This window comes from Zonotrichia albicollis, chromosome 6 (assembly GCF_047830755.1).
Source record: "Zonotrichia albicollis isolate bZonAlb1 chromosome 6, bZonAlb1.hap1, whole genome shotgun sequence".
Lineage (NCBI taxonomy): Eukaryota > Metazoa > Chordata > Aves > Passeriformes > Passerellidae > Zonotrichia > Zonotrichia albicollis.
Window position 1 is genome coordinate 27,065,667 of NC_133824.1, and position 20,309 is coordinate 27,085,975.

At 47.9% G+C, this 20,309-nt stretch overlaps 1 protein-coding gene across 2 annotated transcripts in view; it reads left to right on the forward strand.

Moving 5' to 3' along the window:
- The first annotated feature begins 5,513 nt into the window (after nucleotides 1-5,513).
- Nucleotides 5,514-20,309, forward strand: part of GALNT16 (polypeptide N-acetylgalactosaminyltransferase 16) — a 75,834-nt gene continuing 61,038 nt past the window's right edge. For both annotated transcript variants that reach the window (XM_005479937.4, XM_005479936.4), the window contains exon 1: nucleotides 5,514-5,886. In XM_005479937.4, the coding sequence (XP_005479994.1) occupies nucleotides 5,683-5,886 (204 nt within the window). In that variant the 5' untranslated portion in view covers nucleotides 5,514-5,682. The remainder of the gene's footprint in view (nucleotides 5,887-20,309) is intronic.

Below are 20,309 nucleotides of genomic sequence, written 5' to 3' on the forward strand. Positions count from 1 at the left end.
CAAGTCACAGTCAGGGCTGTGATCGGATGCCAGTAAAGGAGAGCAAATTGTCCTCAGATCGTAATAAAAAGATTTTTATTGTTATTAATTCTGAGCACCAGAAAATGTGCTACGTGCTTTACCATGAAGGTGGGAAATAAATCTCTGTCCTAGAAAAGATGCAGCAAGGGAGTGAAGCAAATGATGTGGGGTAAGAAAAGGAAATAAGAAAAGTAGGTAGCAGGGAGAGCAAAAATTTGTATCAGGCTCATAAAATTAATCAGGTTGATTCTATGTGGATCTTCACGTTCAAAAGTTGTATTCATATGTAATTATTACTACTTAAATATGTATTCTGTTTCTACACTTTTAAAAGGTTATATGAACTTTGAGCATTTTTCTGGGCTGTTGATCACTCCTGCCTGATTCTACCTTAACTCCACTCCTCACTAAGGCCCACCTTGTCTGGTGGTGACAGACAACGGAGTTACCTGGCTTAGAGGGGATTAATGGCACCATCTCCCATCCTGAATCCCAGCCAAACACTCTGAAGGCCTTCCTGGCTCTTAAACACTGTCAAAGCAGATTCATGTTGCCACTGTTAGCCTTTTAGCAGATTTTTTCTCTTCATACTTGAAGAGCACAAGTGAAACCAACTGTTAATTACAGCTTATTGTGAAGTCTTCTCTATACTCTCATTTTCCTTTAAAAAACATGCTCATGGAATTATGTTAAGATTACAGTGACCTTAAAAGCACCTAAGACAATGTTTAATTGTACAATTTAAAGCAACTGAAATCCTGGTTCCCTGTTAACTCTGTACTATTTGCCTTAACTTGGGTCTGAGTTGCTGCCCTCCACCTTTCTTGTTTACATGCTGGCCAGAAACAAGGGCCCAGAACACATTTGTGTCCTGGTCAGCATATATGGCACCCCAGACACCTTATCTTCTGTTAAATGCAGAACTAACTGGCATCTACCATGGGCATCAGGATAAACTGAGGCACTCCTAGGGGAGTAATTTATCTGACTGGCCTTTTTATGATACCTGCAGCAGTAGAAGGCTGCAGACTACTTAAACAGTGTCTAGCTCTAGGCAGGGCATGATCAAGACAAGCTTTTGGACTTTTGGTGCACCTTGTGGTTTCCCAGTGGTGTCTGAGGCCAGGGATGTGGAGGATGATATATGATAGCAATATGGATTTTCAGAAGCCCACACACACACTCATGCCCTCTGACCAGTATAAGAAAGCTTTTTCAGACAAGGAGAGTACTCCAGGCAGTGTAGAAATTTGGCCAATGTAGATGAGTCATGAAGGTAACATTTTTCTTTTTCTTTTCAACAGCTGTGTGGTGAAGGATGATGGCACACACTGTCATCTTGGCATTAGAATATGGGTGAATGTGTCTCAGAGGTTTTATAAGGGTAAGATCTGGATCTGGATGAAGAGCATGGTGAGATGTCATGGTCAGACTGTCAGAGGTGCCTATCATCCATTATGGGACAAGAACTTCAGCTTTTTCTGTCCATTGAAACAAATAATTTCCCTTGTTCCTCTTTTTCCTGAATTGAAATCAGGGATGAGCTATGAGTTCTCTCCCTTCAATTGTTTTCACCCACTCCTATCAACCTCTTCCTGATCTGGAAGCAAACCACTGCCCCTGCTTGGGAAAGATCAGGAGCTTCACCAAGGAGGGTGAGTGTCCAGCCTAGGGGTGGACCAGAGGAAGGAGTCACTGGGTAGCAGCAAGTTCAGAGAAAACCATCCTAAGATGTCTCCTCTCCTTTACACCCTGCTCTGCCTGTGCAGGAGGAGCTCTCTGAAGAGCGATCTTTTCTGAAAAATCCCTGAAAAGTCTCTGAACTGGATGCAGGGTGGAGCTCAGCTCTTCCTGGATGCAGGGTGGAGCTCAGCTCCTGGCTGGCTGTGGGGAGGCAGAGCTGCCTCTCTCTGAGCAAGTCTTCTCATCCCACCTCATCATCATAACAGGCTACTCTTGTTTCTCTTTGGAGCATGACCTGCTTCAGCCCCTGAACTCTAATGCTAATTTTCCTCAAATGCTCTTAGCTAAACTCTGGATGAATTTACTTAAACAGTTTCAAGAGTCCAGACAGATCTTATGTTCATATTTCAGATGGCACTTCCTTGCCTGGAGGCCACAAATCTAGCAGACCTGATTTCTCAGATCAGAGTAGTGCTAAGAAAAATCCTTTTGGTGTTCTCCAGATGTTTCATAGTTGAAAGCTCAGCCACGTTTTAAGTCAGATGACTGCAAAAACATGCACTGTGTCTCGCCACAACTATAAAGCAGCCACAATTCATTTTTCTGAAGACAAATCTGGATGATGCTTGTCTTTTCCGCTGCAATAACAATCATCTCAGTTTTATCAGGGCAATTTCAAACACCATGTGTGTTCTCCTAGATGATGTGACCTAATCTGTCAGCCAAAGACAAAACTGGCTTCTCAAGAGCGCCTTTTAATATTCATAGCCTTAGGAGATCTCTTTCCATTGAAGGTGATGCTGGCTAGGGCCTTGGTGATTGTAAAAAAAAAAAAAAGTTCTCAAAACCCCACACAAAATTTTCCTTTTAGTTGGTTATATTCCTCCTCTTGTTCTCTATCTTTATTTTTCACCAAATACTTAGTTTGTGAAAAACAGCCACCTTATTCCACTGTGCAAAGTTTGTCACAAAAGAAGAAAATATTTAACATTTCTATGATGGAATTGAAAAAGAACAAATGTGGTGATAAGATCCCATAATTCTGCTATGGAGTTTGAATAATCTTGATTTGTTTAGTTTATTATATTATGTTTCTCAGGTCACTCCTCTTAGGGCATTTATTGAATTAGTTGATGCTTTTGCAATGATCATCACTGAAGTATTTATTATCACTGTTAATATTCATTGTATGTCTACTTTGCCAGTTGTGTGGTGTAGCAATCTCCATGCCAGACTGCTACTGGTATTCTTTTCTCTGATGGGCTGGTGCTAATATCTGCATGCAGCTTACTGTATAGCTATATCTGAACAGAACAATTTATATTGTCAGAGATCCCTGTAGAATATAAGGTTAGAAGTGTGCTGTCTTTTAAAAGAAATACGATATTCTGGAGCAAAGCTCAGTGGTCAGAAATTAAATCATTGCAAGTTTTGGCTGCAGAAAATGGAACCTTCAGTACCAATAGCTTGGACCTGCAAGCTGGTAATTCTACAGTGAGGTATATGGGCCCTGGAGATGAAATATTGCTGCATTACTTTTAAAGCATGTGGAAGCCTGGTGATATGTAAGTACATGCTTTTTCTGCTGGAGCTGTGGTGAAGGTCCTGTCTCCTTCAGGTCATCTAGCTCTAGTGCCCCTAACACTCTTCCGCTCAAATTGGTCCCAAAGCTTAGGCAACATAAATAAAGGACCCCTGCAAATCTGGGTTGTCTGTGCTGAACTGGATCTGCTGGCATGGGGAGCTGCTCTGCCACCAGCTCTGAGGGTGGGTAACACAGCTTTTCTGTGCCCTTCACTGTGATTGTGGGCTAGAGCAGAGCTTCCCTGCCCAGCACTCTGAATGAGCTTCTGCAGGAACAGACCCTGCTTTCTACTGCTGATTCCTGCAGGGAGAGGGGAGTGAAAACAACTGCCCCCATAGAGAAAGACCTCTTGACCTGGCTGCTGTCTGGGGTCCTGCTGAAGCTTGCCTACAGAGCACTCTGCTAGTTTCGGAGACTTCCCTACATGGCACCCCTTAAGAGGCAATGGTGATTGCATGGCAGCTTATAGGGTGTGCTAGCGGGGTGAGGGGGGCAACAAAGGAAGAAAATGAATGGCTGCAGTGGAAAAGGGAAGCAGCGTGCTTGGAAAAGCAGGAGAAGGCAGTCTGCTTAGTTCAAGTCTTGGGGCAGAGGATTTTCTCCTATTTCAGACAAAAGTCTCCATTGCTGTTTATTATTTGCTTTTCTGTAGTGAATCCCACCAAAAGGTGAGAAAGACTAAGAAGGAATCAAGCATAGTCTGGTGTGATCTGCACAGTGGTGAAAAAGAAGGCACTCTGCCTAGCTCTGCTGTCACATGGATATGAATACATCTTACTTCCTGAATTCCTCTTTTCTGATTCCTTGGTACAGCTCCTCTGCCTCTCTTCATGTGTCTCTGCAGCCCAGGCAGCTGCTGGATCCAAACCCACACAGGAGAGCAGATGCTCTTTTTCCAGTAAGACTATGAAAGAGATTGAAAATAGTGGGAGTCCAGCTTCCACAGGATGTGGACTGGGCAGCTTAGACTAATTATGTTTTTGATGATCCCTTGGAAGACTTTGGTTTTTAAATATCTCAAACTTCCCCTTAGCACTGACTATGACTAGTCAGCCTGGGAAGCTGTGTGTGGTTGACAGGTCACTGGGAAGCGTACCTAGGAGGACGTGAGATGCTTTCTAACATTTTCTACATCTGGCATGAATTGTGCTTTGCAAGGAGGTTGATGTGGAGCCCTGGGAGGTGCTGGTTCTGGAAACAGCATTCTGCCCTGAGTGCCCACAGAACGAGTCTGACGAATGAATTTTGTACTGTGCTGTACTTCAAGAAACAAGCAGTGTGCAGGTAAATCTCAAAGGGCAATTTAGCAGGGCAGGTTGCAATTACACTGAGATGCATGTAGTCAGGAGGAAAGTAGGGCAAAACGTTATTTAGAAGCCCTGATGATATTTTCCATAGCGTAACGCAAAAACTCGAATCCCCTCATCGGGTGCCTTGGAAGCACCCACATTTTCTATCTAGCCCCGTTATCAGGTGCCTTGGACCCACCTTTGTTTTCTAAACATTTGTTTTCCCTGTAAGTTTTCTCGGTACCTCTCGCAAACCTTAAAGCCGTGGTTGCTCAGCAGCTGCACTGTGCCTAAATGTCACTTGGTTTCACAAGCTGCGTGCTCTGTTTAAGCTGCCCGCAGGGCTGGATTCAGTGAGCCTTTTACCGCTACAGCTTTAGCCGTGCCCGGTAAAGTGGAATTGTATCATCGTTGCCTCTCCACCGCCATGCTTGTCCTGCTGCGGGGCTTGCAAGGCCTCGAGGCTGAGGTGGTGGCCCAGGCGCCCAGCCCTAGTGCCAGTGTGTGACTGTTGCGTGTGGCAGCGATGGGAGCGGGTGCTTGGGCGGCTCCATTGTCAGCCCAAGGGCCTTTCTCCCGTCAACCACTACAGCTTTAGTGGGAGATGGGCTCATCTGCACGGATGCCAAGATCCCGTGTGCCGTGGGCTGTCACGGTGTGTTCGCTGGCCGCCTGCCTTACGGGCACGACTATGGCAGTCGGGTCACGAGTGCCTCAGGGGCAGCGGTGCAGGAGGGCAGGCTGGTGCCATCTCCTGGGCTGAGCCCGTGTCCCCCGCTCCCCGCCACGGGGGCCCTGCCACTCCGTCCCCGCTGCAGCTGCGGCGCCGAACGCATCCCAGCCGGCAGCCGGCCCTCGCTTCTCGCTTCCCGCGCCGGCCCGGCCGGGAGGAGGAGCAGGAGGAGGCGCGGAGCCCTCCGCCCCCTGCGGCGGAGCGGGCCCGGCGTTAGGACCCGGCGGCGGCGGCTGGGCGGTGCGGTGCGGGGCCGGGGCCAGGGCCGTGAGGGGCGGGGGAGCCGTGCCGCCGCCGCCGCCTCCTGCTCTCCCTCTTCTTCCTCCCGCAGCCGCCCCTGCCCGTCGAGGGGCTTCTCCGGGGCGCTCGGCATGAGGAAGATCAGGGCTAATGCCATCGCCATCCTGACCGTCGCCTGGATCTTGGGCACTTTCTACTACTTATGGCAGGACAACAAGCCCCGCTCGGCGGCTGCCGGCAGGTCCGCCGGAGGCGGTAGCGGCGGCGCCCGGAGCGGGCAGAGGGCGGCCGGCAGGCTGGAGCTGCGCCGGGAGGAGAGGACCATCCCCCTCATCGTGAGTGAGCGGCGGCCCCGGCATCCCGTCCTGCCGCGGCGGGGAGGATGCTCGGGGAGGGAGCCGCCGCCGCGGCGGGGTACGCCGGCGGAGGGCTGCGCTTTGCCTTCGGGTTGCTTTCTGTTTATTTTAGCATTCGTGCTTGTCACCATGGCAGCCGCTACTCGGGGAGCAGGGTGGGCACTCTCGGGGGAATAGAGTAATGCCGTGGGTAAAGTGTTTGCGAGTTGTCTCCGCCGCTCTCAGCCCGTGCTCTGCTCCTCCGGCTGAGAGCGGCTGCCCTTGGCCGGGGAAAAAGGCGGGTGAAGCAGCTGGAAGGTTTTTAGTTCGCGTTCAGAAGGTGCTCACATACAGATACGCACGCACACACGCATGTGTGTGCTTTCCCGTCAGGACCAGCTGAGAGCCATGACCTCTCACAAGCCTTTCCTCCGGCCAGCCGGGCTCCGAGCACCGGGCCGGGGGGATGCGAGTGACTGGACAAGCTGGTACCAGCCTCTGCCCCTCCGCTTGGCTGCCCGATGAGACTTCAGTCTCTTTCAAACCGGAGGCAGCGGTCTGAGGCGGGCTCACGCTGGGGTTTGGGCAGGGAGATGGCGGGAGCCCCCAGGGCTCCATTCCTAACCTGAGGAGTGGTAGCAGTGCCCTGATGTGCTACTTCAGTTTTGTTGAAAGCATCACACTCTGCCGTCCTTGGGTATCTGTGGGCTCAGTAGGGGGATAAAATCGAGGTCCTGACTTGAGGATGATGAGGACCTTTCTGCTCTGTCCGTGGGAGTGATTTGTCCTCCCTTCAGCCTGTATAATAGCATCAATAAAGCTCTCCCAACTCTAGGCAATCGCTTCATAAAAAATAAATCAGCCCCTGGAGCAAGAAGTGGCCCAGCAATACCATTCCCAGGAGTGATCCAGCTAAAGCTGTTCGGGAGCTGCACTGTGTGTCACTCTTTGGCTGCGAATCCATTTGTCAGCTGGTCATGCACACATGGAAGCGAACAAAAGCAGCAGCCCGGTCAGAGTCGAGCAGGGGCCAGGCGCCAGGGCTGCCCGCCTCCCTCCTTGGCTGGCACTGGGAGGTTTTGGCCTGTGTCTTGCTTTTTTTCACCTGTAAAGCGGGCATGGGAAGTGTTTTATAGGTGTTTGGGAAGCCCCGTGAATGTTTGGAAAATGCTGTCAGAGCAGTCCCAGCCCTCAGGCAGCAGGGTGGAAACTCTTTAGCTGAGCCCCTTGGCCATTGCTTGCAGCTGCTGAAACTCAAAAGTCAAAGCTTGGACACAGCACTTCTGTTATTTGCTGCTCACTAGGGCTGGGGGCTGCCGGCAGTTCAGGCTGCCCTGCTTTGGACCCTTTATGTAGCAGGAAATGAGCACGGTGAGGAGCTCTGTGCGAGTGCTGCTGTTGTTGAAGCCCTTTGGGTACGCTGGGAAATGCTCTTAGGCTGGCCAGGGCTGAGTTGAACAGAGGATTTAGAGCACTCCTGCTTTTTTGATTCCACCTTAGTGGCAGAGGAAGCTGCCCCTGAGTCTCTGATTTCTTGTGTGAGCTTGCACATGCTGGTGTAGCAGTTTTATTTCTCTGTTCTCCCGCTTATCCCTTCTGGTTTTTTATAGCATTTACTTTACTCCCTCTCAGAGGACTTGTGAGGTTACATGAATCCATATCTTCTGCCAAGCACCTTAAAATCCTCACGAGGAGGATGCTGTGGCAGTGCCACACGTGATTATATTGCTGCTGTTTGGGGGGGCAGTATTTGCTCATGGCTAACCACAAAGCCTCTCCTTGCAAGATACACCGCCGTGCAACAGCCACTCCAAATTGGTCCTGCTCTCAAAACCGTGTAAATCATTCCAGCACTGCTCCATGCCTGAAATCCCGTAGCAAGGAAAAATAATCATCCTTTGCATCTCAAGTCCCTCTGTAACTGGGGTCCCAGGATGTGCCAGCCCTCGCACTAGGGCTTTCAGTAGCAGCTGAGATGAAGAAGCACCCTCTCCTTATGCACCTGGTAGTGGGACATGGTGGAAATTTCACATCCTGACCTGCCATGATGTATTTGGATAGAGAAGGAAGCAGGAAGGATTTGTGGTGTTTGGGTTTTCCCTCATGCACGCAGGTTTCCCAAGGGTTTGGCGGGTTGCTGTGAGAGGCAGGGTGGTAAAACGCAGTGTGTGTGCTCGTGTAAATATGCGGTGCTCTGGCTGGGGGGAGCCGAACAGGCTTAGCAGTGATGTGCACAACGAGCTGTCCCAGCCTTGGCCCCTGCCTGTGCTGCTGGGGCAGAAGCAGGGAAGTGGCTGCGTGTGGGCACAGGGCCAGAAGGTTGGTGGAGGTCTGGGGACAGTGCTGTCCCTCAGGGTGTGGCTTCTAGCAGGGTCTGAGAACGGGGTCTCGTGGTCTGATCTGTGTGAGTGAGCCTGAGGGCTGCTCAGGCCAGTGCAGTAGCTGTACACACTGTCCTCAGCTTGTCCCCAGCACAGCACAGGAAATGTGCCAGTTCTGTTGCCCCATTGGTGAAATAGCAAACCTAGAGAAGGAGCTGTCCTTTGGCAGCGCAAAGCCCTCAACCCCGAGTTCATTCCCCTTGAAGTCAGATTATCTGAATTAATGTACGATGGCGGTCATGTATGAGGGGAGGCGTGCTTGTGCTCTGCATGCTTCTCTATCCCTTGGCTTTCTGCAGAGCCACTGAGACAAGCTGCCCATTTTGATCCAGCTTCTGGTTTCCTCTGCTCTGCATGAGTGATGATGTTGGAGTTCAGGTTTGGGCTCATCTGCAAATAAGGGTGACTCATGTGACTTATGGGTCTCTGGAAAAATATTTTTTCAGTTTTCTAAAATTGGCTGCTTTTCTGTCTGGGAAAAAGAAAAAAGTCTTTTTTTTTGGGGGTGAGTGAGTCCAAGAGTCCTGCTCTTGCATCTATGCTATGACATTTCAAATCCTGGGCAACTGCAAGTGTATTGCATAGGTTTAAAAACTGAAGTGCTTTTTGGGCTTTTGTTTTTCTTCTTTATTCTCTCTTAATGTGAAGAATAAAAATCATCTCAGGTAAACACTGTAGTCAATTGCAAGTCGCAGCTTGAAACTGTTTTTTGTTTGTTGACCTCATATTTGTTAGCACAACTTTGAACTTAAAATCTGGATGTCTGATTCCTGGAGTCAGCAGGGAAATCTTTGAATATTTAAGCTGGGGCATGGAGCTGTCAGAAACAGCTCGTGCATTAATAGTGATCCTACAGATATGTATTTTATAGATAGAAATCTTGACATGTGGCCTCTCTGTAATAGGCTCTTCACAAACAGGCTGTAGAGATGCTTGAGATGAAAATTCAGATATTGGCAAATGGCAGGGCTCACTTGGTGACAAGACAAGCCCCTGCATGCTTCTCCTTCCACCTACCACGGAGGGTAGAAGCACAAGTGAGTACCACACTCCTAGAAATGCATTTTTTCTCTGGAGCACAGGAGAGTTTCATATTGATTAGAAGGAGCCCTAAGACATCTGACAGTTAGCTTGTGTGTTTTTGGAAGATGAGCTTCCTCCCTGGACTCTCTTCTGTCTCTTCTAGGCAAAAGGTTGTTTCCTGTTTCCAGGAAATTTCCAAAGGCCAGAAGCTGTGCTGTGTGTCTTTAGAAGAGCTTTGGCATCATTCCTGCACTATGTCCAGGTGGTTAATTGTTCACCCCGTGCTGCGTGTCTGCTTTAGTATGGCACTGATGGGCAGAGCCCAGGGCTCTGTTCTTCCCTGTCTAAAGACTGCAGCATGGGAGGCTCGCCCAGCACACTTGTGTCCCAGTGAAGAGAGCAGGGCCAGTGCTGCAGCGTGGGCAAGGCTTGTTAGTGAGAGGGATGGTAGGCAGCTTTGAAAGAGAAATTTTTCTGTTGGCTGACTGTGAGCTGAGGGTAGGAGTATTTTCTCCTGTTCCCTAGTCAAAAGCAGGATGTGTGGTTGCCCACAGGGTTCTCCAGCTTGCTGACTTCTCTGGGGTGCCAGGGAAGCAGCAACATGCCTGGAAGGTGGAGATAAAAGTATCATTATTTAAATGCTCGGAATTGTGTTAGGCTGATGCCCTGTTGCTCTATGATGCCTCTTATCTTTGTAAATTGCTCTTTGGATTTTGGTATATGGTCTCTTGTCTTCGTCCTGCCAGCTTTTGTGACCTGTGTAGTTGCTCTGTGAGCCCACTGCAGCCGGTTTGGCAGTGGAGAGCCCTGTAGTGTAATGCTGGCTCAGGTGACCTGAACTCAGCCCTCCTGGCTGCTCCCTACCTCTGTGCTCTGCCATGTAAAATGAGCACGGGGGAGATGAGACAAGGCATCCTTTTTCCTTGTAGCTAAGGGTTTCTAAATGCTCTGCAAACATCACTGAACTGTGTGTCACCTGTGGTGAGACAGCAAGCAGGAGACTCCACTGGGACACTTGGCTCAGAACAGGTGGTGTGTGTAGGCAGAGAACAAGTTGGCGAGGAAAGATGTCAATTGTTTAATTCCCACATCTTGTTTAGCCAGAAGATAGGCAGTGGCTGGGCTTTACCTGCTTCTCTGAATTGCCCAACTGGCACATTTAGCCATGGTTTTATTTGCCACCAAGTAAGACCACGCTGATGTACGCTCTTCAAACCCTGGAACACCTAGTTAACAGCACACTGCTGCTTTTGTTTTGTGTTGCCTTTGTCTTCTGGGTATCTGAACCCCTCAGAGCAGGTGCTGGCTGATGTTCACTGCGCATTCATGATTTTATTCTCGTCCCTTCATCACATTTCCTCTGTGTGCAGCTCTCAGAGGATGCTGTTTTCCTCACAACTGGGAAAGGATGCAATTTTAATGGTTTGCTAAATGATACCATTTTTCAGGGACCTGCATCCCATGAGGCTCCAGCATGTGTGCCTCCCTGGAGGCAGGTCTTGTAGCCTCAGGCATGTAACTCTGGCAACTGAGGTGGATCCTAAATAAATAAAAAAAACCTAACAAACACAGCAAGAGGAGGATCAGCACTATTTCCTTGCATTGGCATATTGTCAAGCTTAATTTCATTACATGCTGTGCTATGAAGAGAAAAGGCCTAATTTTTAATGAGGTGCCACAGCTCATTCCAGCAGCTTCCTTACCATTTTACTCCTAGCAGGTTGGTCCCTCTTGAGTCTCCTGCCTTTTGGGGCAAGGATCACGCATATGGCCCTGTAGGTTTCTTTCTGCTCTTATGCTGAGTGTCTGTGTTTGAGTTTGCACACGCGTGGACAGAGCACGGGAGGCTCTGTGGTCTCCCCAGGGCTGTGATGCTGCCTGTAAGCCAGACCCCTGCCTGTAAGCCAGACTCCCGTGGCTGCAGCAGCAGCAGCAGCACGCCCTGAGGCCAGGAAGGTACGGCTCACACCTTGGTGAGCAAACCAGTGAAGCTGCCACGTTCAACAGCTCACTAAATGCTCTTGTTTTCTTAAAACATCTTTCTTTCGAGTCAAAGGAAAAGTGGAGGAAACTTCATCTCTCTGTCCTACCATCCTGCAAAGCAGCTCTGCTCCCTGTGGCTCTGCAGGTATCTGGGTGGTTGGAAATGATATAGAAAAGAACCTGCCAGTTGCCGGGTTTGCCTGTGCTGTTCAGCCTGGCCCATTCCACTGCCAAAATCCAGCACCTGCCTGGCTTTTCCCAGCACCTGTATGGCCTCTGCTCTGCCTGGTTTGTATCAGGGGGGACACAGCCCTTAATGTTCGGGGTTTTGTGACAGCCATTCATGCTGAGGCCAGCATGATTTTTTATTTTTTTTTATCTCTGTGGCATCTCTCATATGGTACATGGGGCCTGTGCCAGCTCCCTGGGAAAGGATGACTTGGTAACTTTTTCTCTAAGGGTATTACTGCAAGAGGAAGATTCAGTGACAGCTTGACGGTGTAATGTTTTATTTAAAGTGTTTATGTTTGAAAACTGGGGGAATGGCTGCTGTTTGCCTAAATGGCAGAAAATGATTTTATATTTAATTTGTCCCAGTGGCCCTTGTGATGCATTAAAATAAAATAAAAATGAAAGAAATTGTTCACAATAGTAATGTTAATAAAATCCAGTTGGCAGCACTGGCCTTAATTGTTAATCAAAATGATGCTGTAGCTGCAGTGAGGTAGCTGGGCTTGGGGAGCGTGGTGGTCTGGGCAGCCTGGGAGAGTGTGTAGAAGTGAGGGGAGGGCCAGTGCAGTGCTCCTGAACATGATTTATTTTACTAGAGCCTTTTCTTTAAATCAGTGGGTGAAGCAGTTGCAAGTTTTAGTGAGCTGAAGCATTCTTTAGTATGCAGCTGCTTCCTCAGTTAGATCTTTGCATATACAAAACTGTCTCAAGATTTAAAACCTAAAAATTTAGTGGTGTTGCTGGAAACAGAAAGCTTTGATAGATATCTCACAGGTTGCTGTTTGCCACAGTGAAACTTGGTCCAGACACTTCATCCCAAGGCTGGCAGGGTGAGAGTCACTTAAAAGGCAAGGGGAAATGTTTTGTTTCTGTGGCACTGAACTGGGACCGCCCATTTTGGAGAACTGAAAACTGATTTAATTCTGCAGAGCACAAAGGCAATGAAAAAACAGAGGCAAATGTGCTGGGGATGAAGCACTTGGGGCAGCAGGGGACCCTGGCTCACCTGTGCATTGTCTCACATCTGCAGGGGAAGCCCCAGGGCAGAGCCCAGCAAACTGGGATCTCTTGCTCTTCCTTGGCTCCCCATAGAATGCCAGCTGGTTGTTCCTATTCCATGTGCAAGTCCCAGGACCTTGCTTTCTCCTTCCTGTTTTGCTCGTGTGTGCTGCTGTCCTGTGCTGCTCCAGCCCTGTCTGCCAGCTCCTGCAGTAGGCTTGCGGGCTCCTTGGGGTTTTCCTGTCAGCTGGCACTGCTGGCACTCTGTCCAGTGCCAAGTGCAGAGGCCATGATCCACAGCACATCCCATACTCTTGCATTAAGATTGAACCACAGTGAGACCCGTGGAGTGGGAGCTGAGCTGCCTTATTGACTGAGCTGAACTCATCATCCTTTCAGGCTCCATATGCCTCCGTTTCCCCAAAGTCTAAAATGAAAATTTTATCTAGTTCACAGGACTTTTGGGCAGCTTAGCTTGCAAGTTTTGTGAAGGGCAGGAGATGAGAGAGGTAACCTTAGCAAAACATCCTTGAGTTCTTCCTTTGTATGCCCTCTGAACAAGGAACGGGATTAGCAGAAATGTAGCAGGTCAGGGCCCATCTGCTGCAAGGGGAAGTTGTTGAAGGCATGGCACGGGCTGCTTCATGCACTGAACAACAGGATTTGTTAGAAAAGGCTGTGCATTACCCACTGCTGTCTTTTGCTGTGTCTTTACAAGCACATATTCTTGCAACTAATAACAGTGATAAAGGACTGCAGGTGGACTGTCCGCTTCAAATTTCCATGTCCCAGTTGTGTTTGGGGCTGTGGAGACAAGCAAAAAAGAATATAGTGTTCTCTTGGGTCCTATCTCTGCAGAGAAATCACCCATGTTGTGATGTGCTTTGAGCATAAGGGTAATTTCTCAGTGTTGGTAGAGACCAGGGTTTTGATGGGCAGCTGCACGCTCCCTTTGGCGCTACTTTCTTTTGCTTTCTTGAGAGGCATTGTCCCTGCAGAGACCTGCCTCAGCCACCTCTGCAGTGCCACTGCAGGTCCCTGTCCCTGTGCCCCAGGATGGGAATGAAGCTGTCATGTGAGGCTGCCCCTGGGCTGGGAAGCTGTTTTGGCTGGTGAGATGATGCTTGGTTGGTCGTCCTGCCATGGTGGAGCTGAAGAGTTGACTTTGCAGTTCAGGATCCAAGGCTGCCATGGTTGGGCTGGGGCAGTGCTCTAACGTCTGACTGTCCCAGCATGGTCACTGATGACACTCAGCTAAAGCTGTAGAAAATTATCTGCTTTAACCTCTTCTTTTCAATTCTCCCACTTCACAAATTTTTCATCTTGTAAGCTGTAATATGATCTTTTTGAGGAGGTTTTGTTTAACAGCAGCAAAGAGAGAAAGCACCTGTGCTGAAATCTGTATCAGACATTTTATGGGCCTGTGAGGAAAAAAAAAGGACTATTTTTCTTGCCTTTATTGTTTTGGATAACTGCCCTGAAACAGCTAGGGCTTGGCTGGAAAAGTGCTTCTAACCAATGAAAGTGTCTTCAGAGGTTCTCTGAAAAAAATCTTTCTGCAGGACAAAATTGGAAAAATAAAGCTTGTTTGCCTGCTGAGTGCCCTGAACAAAGTATTTGGTGCCAGAGAGTGTCATGCCTAGTAATGCCATGCTGTAACTTTGTGCCTTTTGGTACCAAGTAGGCAGTAAAAAGTGTAATGATTATGGAAGAGTGTATAAGAGCTGCAAAAAGCAGTGCAGCTCCTTGGATAACTGGTCAGTTAGTCTCAGAGTACAGGAATCTGGATACAGTGGCAGTGCAAATAGGAGCCATCACATCCACACAATGAAATTGAAATAATTGTTTGCTTCCTATGTAGTTCCCTGTAGTCTTTTGAAATTGTAAAAAATAATGGTAAAGTATTAGAGTTAAAAACTGTGAATGGTGCAAGTGCTCACTGCCAAGTCCTGCTGTGTGTTTCCCAGGTGCTGTAATATGCATGTCATTTTTGGTGGTTTTTTTTTTTTTCTTTGTACCTCTCAGTGAGATTGATTCAGATCTGGTTGTGTGGTGTGGAGGGATGTAAGAAATAAAGATAGTGCAGAATGTAAGAAAATAAAGAATGTAAGAAAGTAAAGACTATAAGAAGATAAAGACAGTGCAGAAGGTAGTCTCACACCTGAGGAGTTGCAGCTGTACTAATCACCAAAGATTAGGGACAGGCCTGCCCTTAATAGGCCACAGCTGTGTCCAATGGGAAGACAAGTGCTACAAAAGAGTGGCTTAGCTGGGTGAGGAGGAAGTTGGAGTTTGTTGGTTGTGCTGTGATGAAGAAGGAGTTAGTGCTGTGAGGAGCTGCACATGAGGAATCACCAAGAAGGAATGGAACTTTTGCAATTAAGATGACAACAAGTGTGGTAGGAATTATCAGCCACCAGGCTGCTGATGGAGTAAGCTGTGTTTGTCTCACAACCTTGTGAAATGTCTCCATTTAGCTAAACTGCCTGTTTTATGCCTAAAGATAGGAAACAGCCTCTCACAGTGACCCCTGAGGGGTTGGCAGGAGCATTGAGAAACAGGTAAGGACATTGCCCCATTTCTGGCCTAGGGATGCTCAGGTGCCACATCCCTGTTGGTGCTTCACTTGCAGAGCTGGCTCCTCTGTCAGGGCCAGGCAGGGGTGAGCACATGGGTGTTTCTCTCATTGCTCAGGTGCAGGGTGGTGTTTATACTGAGCTTGGGTTGGCAGCAGAAGGATGGATGCTCTGCAATGAGGTAACCCTTTCAAAAATTCTCTTGGAACAAATCTGAATGAAGTTGGCATCTGTTTGTATCCTCCCTGTGTTTGGTTGTGCCGTGCCTTGGAATGCCACATTGCTGTGCCATGCCTGCTATCTGAGTGGCCCCATGGGACATTTCAGGGTATTTCAAGTCTGTGCTGGGAAAACTGGACCATGCTGGCTGGGCAGCCCAAAAGAAATTTTGGGAAGGGCTGGGAATTCAGCATTCTATCAGGACTAGCTGTGTATCTGTCAGGCCAGGCAATGATGAGATGAGGTCAAGTGAGGTCTGGCCTTGGAGAAGCTGCCCGAGCACCTATCAAAAGCTACCTTTGGCTGAGTGTGAAAGGATTTTAAGTGAGCAGTTGGACTGCTGGCTCAGGTCGCGTCCTTGAACAGACTTCCATCTCATGCTGCATGTTAGGTGAGCCACGAGGAGGTGGCTAACAGTGAAAGCAAACGCTGTCCTTACAGCACAGGATACAGATGGAGTCACATCAGGTAACAGGAAAAGTCTGCTGGTCTGCCTGCATCCTTATAGCATTATTAAAATTATGCATTGCAAATTATTAAAAGTTATGATTTGTAAATTATTTACTCATTAATTTTCTTGGGCCTAGAGCCTCATTTTCAGGAAAGACATGTTAGAGTTGAAAGGAAACATGGTGGGGTGATACAAATAATTGTGTGTGGCAGGGCAAATGTGAAATACAGATTATGGCCACGTTCTTCTCTCTGCTGCTGTTCAGCTGTTAATTGTGCATCACTGCCCTGGGTGGCTGGTAGCTTTGCTACCCTTTGTATCTGTGACTCAGAAGGGCTACTTGGGTGCTTCTGCCACCCCCATGGGTTTGGCTGCACCAGTCATGGCATGGCACTGTCATGGCAGTAGCGTTCTCTTGCCCACTGCCAGCATCCTTGGGGCAGTGGGCCTCCATTGGCACTGAGGAATTGGAGGGGACAGTGTTCTGTGAGGACCTTGTGAGAGACATTTGATGTGTGCAAAGCTGAGCCCTTTAAATCTTGATGCCCTAGTTAACGGGGATTTAGTCCTTCCAACCTGTCACAGTCCATCTCATTTTTCCCCCTCTTTCCTTTTAGTTAGAGGATTAAAATTGTCGCATTGAGCTTAAAGGGGATTGGAATGCTCTGTATTTTTCTTCTGCTTTTGCCCAATAGCTCCTAAGAGACATCATAAAGAATGGCCAAGAATGGATAAACAGGTATTAACACCACTGCAAGTGCTGAAGAAAAGGTGAGAAAACTCCCCCCACTCTGTTGTGCCTGCATTAATGCAGGGTCTGAGCAGGGTGCTGGTCACCTCCTGGGCTGTGGCAGCTGCCCCACACACTGGCATTGCTCTGTGTCTGCAGATGGCCTGGGGACAGAGGCAGGGACTTGGGCACGCAGCTGGGCAGGACCAGCAGCTGCAGGAGGGGAGAGTGGTGATGGGAACTGGGTGTATGAAGGGACTCTTATTCTTCTGTGCCTCCTGTACCATAGAAGATGTGAAAGGTTCCCCAGTCCACCAGTGTACAAGAGGAACTTGTTCCTGCCAGTGGGCTGCATGTTCAGAAACCCCAGTACACAGTTCTGCACAGGTCCTTCGTCTTGGCTTCAGCAGAATACAAGATCTAAACTTTTAGTGAAGAATCTTGACTTGTTTTTTGGAGGGGACAGGAGGGAGGGGTATGGCTGGGTGGTGCTGTTACACTTTCAAGTATTCTTGAAGGGTGAAACGGAGTAGAAATGCAGGGTGACCATTTGGATTCCCTAGTTTGTGTAGCAGTCAACCTAAGAACTTGGGAAATAATGCTGCATGTGGTATTTATTAATTGTCCAGGAAACTGCTAAACTAAGCCTTGTGACAGAGTCATAAAGACTAGGCAAATTTTGAGTATCCACAATACATCATCAATTTTCTTGTCCAGCTTTCTGGTGGTACTTTTATAGTTCTGCTAGAAATACACCTCCCACTGCTGCACTTAATTTGCTGGCCCTGTGCAGAACTTAAAGTGGGGTCTTCACCATTCTCTGTGGCAAAGACAGCCAAGAAGCATGTTGCCAGAAGGTTATTTTGAATCATTAGAGGCAGTGTGTATCTTTGTGGTCTTGAGTAGGTGAGTTGAATTTGAATGGAAAATACTTCTATTGAGGTCAGAATTTGCTTTAAATTTTCCGTTCAATATTTTTCTTCCCAAGGTAAATTCCTGTATCACTGTCCTATATTTGAAAGGGGTAAATTTAGATGCATTTTGATCAGTGCCTGTCAGTTGGGACCCATCTGAGTCAGATGCTGCCTATCCTGGGGTGGGCTCAGCAGCTGTGCAACCAGCTCTGCGCTGGGTTTGCCATGGGGGTGACTCCAGCCATTACCTGGAACTGCTTGGCAGGAGCTGGGTGAGGGTTGGCAGGGTCCTGAGGTTTTCAGGTGCAAAGGACATATATGGAGAGAAGCTGTTCTCTATGAAAACTCCTTTTCCCTGCCCTAGGTGTAATTCTGTGTACCAGGGGAGTGCACAGCTCACAGCTGCATGTGTGTCTCTGTAGCAGGTTCTTTCTGTATGTGGGGGACTTGTTTGGAGCCCTTCTGTGAAGAGAGAGTGAGATAGGGAGACTAGTTGAATAATTAAACCATTAGGGGCTGCCACAAGCCTGCTTGGAGTCACCAGTTGCCTTGCCATTTTTTTTCAAGCAATTTGCATGTAAGAGTTGTGTGAGATCTCCCATTTGTCTTGCTCCTATCCCAGACCTCACACAAGGCCAGTAGTATGGGTGCTTCCTGTTTATCTGCAGATCTCTTTGGCTGTCCAGGCTGCAGGCTCTTCTGTGCAAACATGAACAGAAAAGACAGCTTCTGTCCTGGAGGTTATAACCTCTGGACATGACTGAGATAAAGAGTTGGGGATAGATGGCATTCTTTCCCCCATTCCCTTGATGGAGAGCTGACATTAAGCCTTGAGCTCTGCTGAAAGGAAACAAAGCATTATTCAGAACTGCTCACCTCTGGTTATTAACTCTGATGAAAATACCAGTGAAGCCAAGACAGCTTGGATATTAATTGTGTACCAACACATATTCAATGAATTTGCTACTGGCTTCCAGTTACTACCCCACAGACAATTAAAGCTTTGTCCTGTTCTAGCTCCTATTGTGACTGGCCACCCCTCATTACATTGTGCATTGATAATATATTTGGGCCACCTCCCCACCTGCTGTAATTTCTGTGACCAGTGGTGGGTTGGCACCTAAAACCACTTTGCCACATAATGTATGTAACCTGAATGGGCTGGGACACCTTGGGAGAAACAAATTTGGCTTGTGTCTGGAGCGAACATTTTGGGAAATCCCCTCTTAGATTACTTCAGTTTCCTCAAATGCCAACTTGGGTTTTGGTGTGCATTTATTTCTGCATGTTCATTTTGAGGGAAGAAGTAGCATTTGGGAATAAGCTGCTAAGACACGAGACAGATTAGAAAAAACTTCCTGATGATGTGTAAATGTTAATCATTAAACCTGTTTCCACGTAGCACCATGACTTCCCATAATGATTAACTTCCTCCCCAGGCTGTACTGGAGTAAATCTCAGGGTGTTTGCTGAGCTCTGGAAGCTGACTTCAGCTTCTCCCGCCTCAGTCCAACTGCTGAATGATGTTGAAGCAGTCCTTAACTGGCTGGAGTGGTGAACAGCAGGGCTGATGGTGCTTCTTCATTCTGAATTCGGCTTTTGAAGACTTACGTTCCCAACTTTATCAGGGTAAAGTGAGGTTCTCCGTGTTACATTGTTTTCAATGCCAAATGACATCTGTAACCACGTGCTTAACCAGTGTTCTGTGTAAATTGCGTTTGTGAGTGGAAAATACACTGTAATGCTTTTAATCATTCTCTCTGCAGAAAAAAAGTGTTCATCAGGGAATATGTTCCTGGAGTTTGCAGCATGCACTCATTTATTGTCTTGTTGCCCTATTCTTTGTGCAGACAGATAAAACTGAGTGCTGGATGCTGAAATTCTTGTATGCCTGGTTGGTGGCATGTGGCATGAGTTGTCATGGGCACTACCATCTGACTGGGCATGTGGCCTTTTCCCCACAGGTTATTAATAGTCAAATGCAAGTACAGCAACATTGTCTACTTTTGTAGGAGCAGAATTTTACATGGGTGAATTTAGCTGATTGTTCTCATTTTCCTTCAGATAGGAGTCTGAATGTCAGACATCTGCTGCTGCCACTGCTGACCCAGCTTTGTGCTGAGAAGGCGTACTTGGCTAGTTCAGGCTCCAGCAGTGTGGACAACATCAGCTGGAAGATAAAAAGTTACAAATGGCTGGCCAGGCCTTTACACCGTTGTTTTGGCGAGTGATATTGGGTCATATTGCCAATAATTCTGTAAAGCAGGCAGGGAAAACTTGGCAGTCTAAGTGTGGGGCCCCAGGGTACAGCCTGTACCTGGGCTGGATAACCCATGCTGTGCTGGAGAGCACTTCTCCTGATGAGAGGGGTGAGGAGTAATGTTTCTAGGTCAGAAGCAATATGCTACCTCAAGAAAGCTCCTAACAAGCACAAGCAATGCAACATCCTTTGGTATGTCTGTCCTGTTTGACACAGGCTTGCTGTTGCTTCTTGATTATTTGCCATGGTGCTATTGGGTAGTGGGACAGAATTGGTTCTGCAGAATTGGTTTTTCAGTGTGGCTCTGCAATGTAAGCAGAAATGGGCTCTTTGGACTTATTAAGGGAAAAGATGGCCAAAATAGACCAAAAGCCTGATGACCTAGAAGAAATACCTTTGCTCCTGAAAAGGGTGAGTAGAAAATCACCACCTGTTTGGTAGTGCCATCCAGACCCTCTACAGGCTGTGCTTCCTGTAGAACTATGTACAATTCTCCTGCCAGTTCAGTACCTCCAGTGTTACCAAAGAGTGTGTGAAAAACAACTGCATGGGAATGTCTCCGATGTTAGAGGGCAGCTCAGCTGTCTGTTCTCAGGACAGACACCAAGTCTGGCAAGGAGGAAGGTATTTATACTGTGCTTTAGTAAGTGTTGACC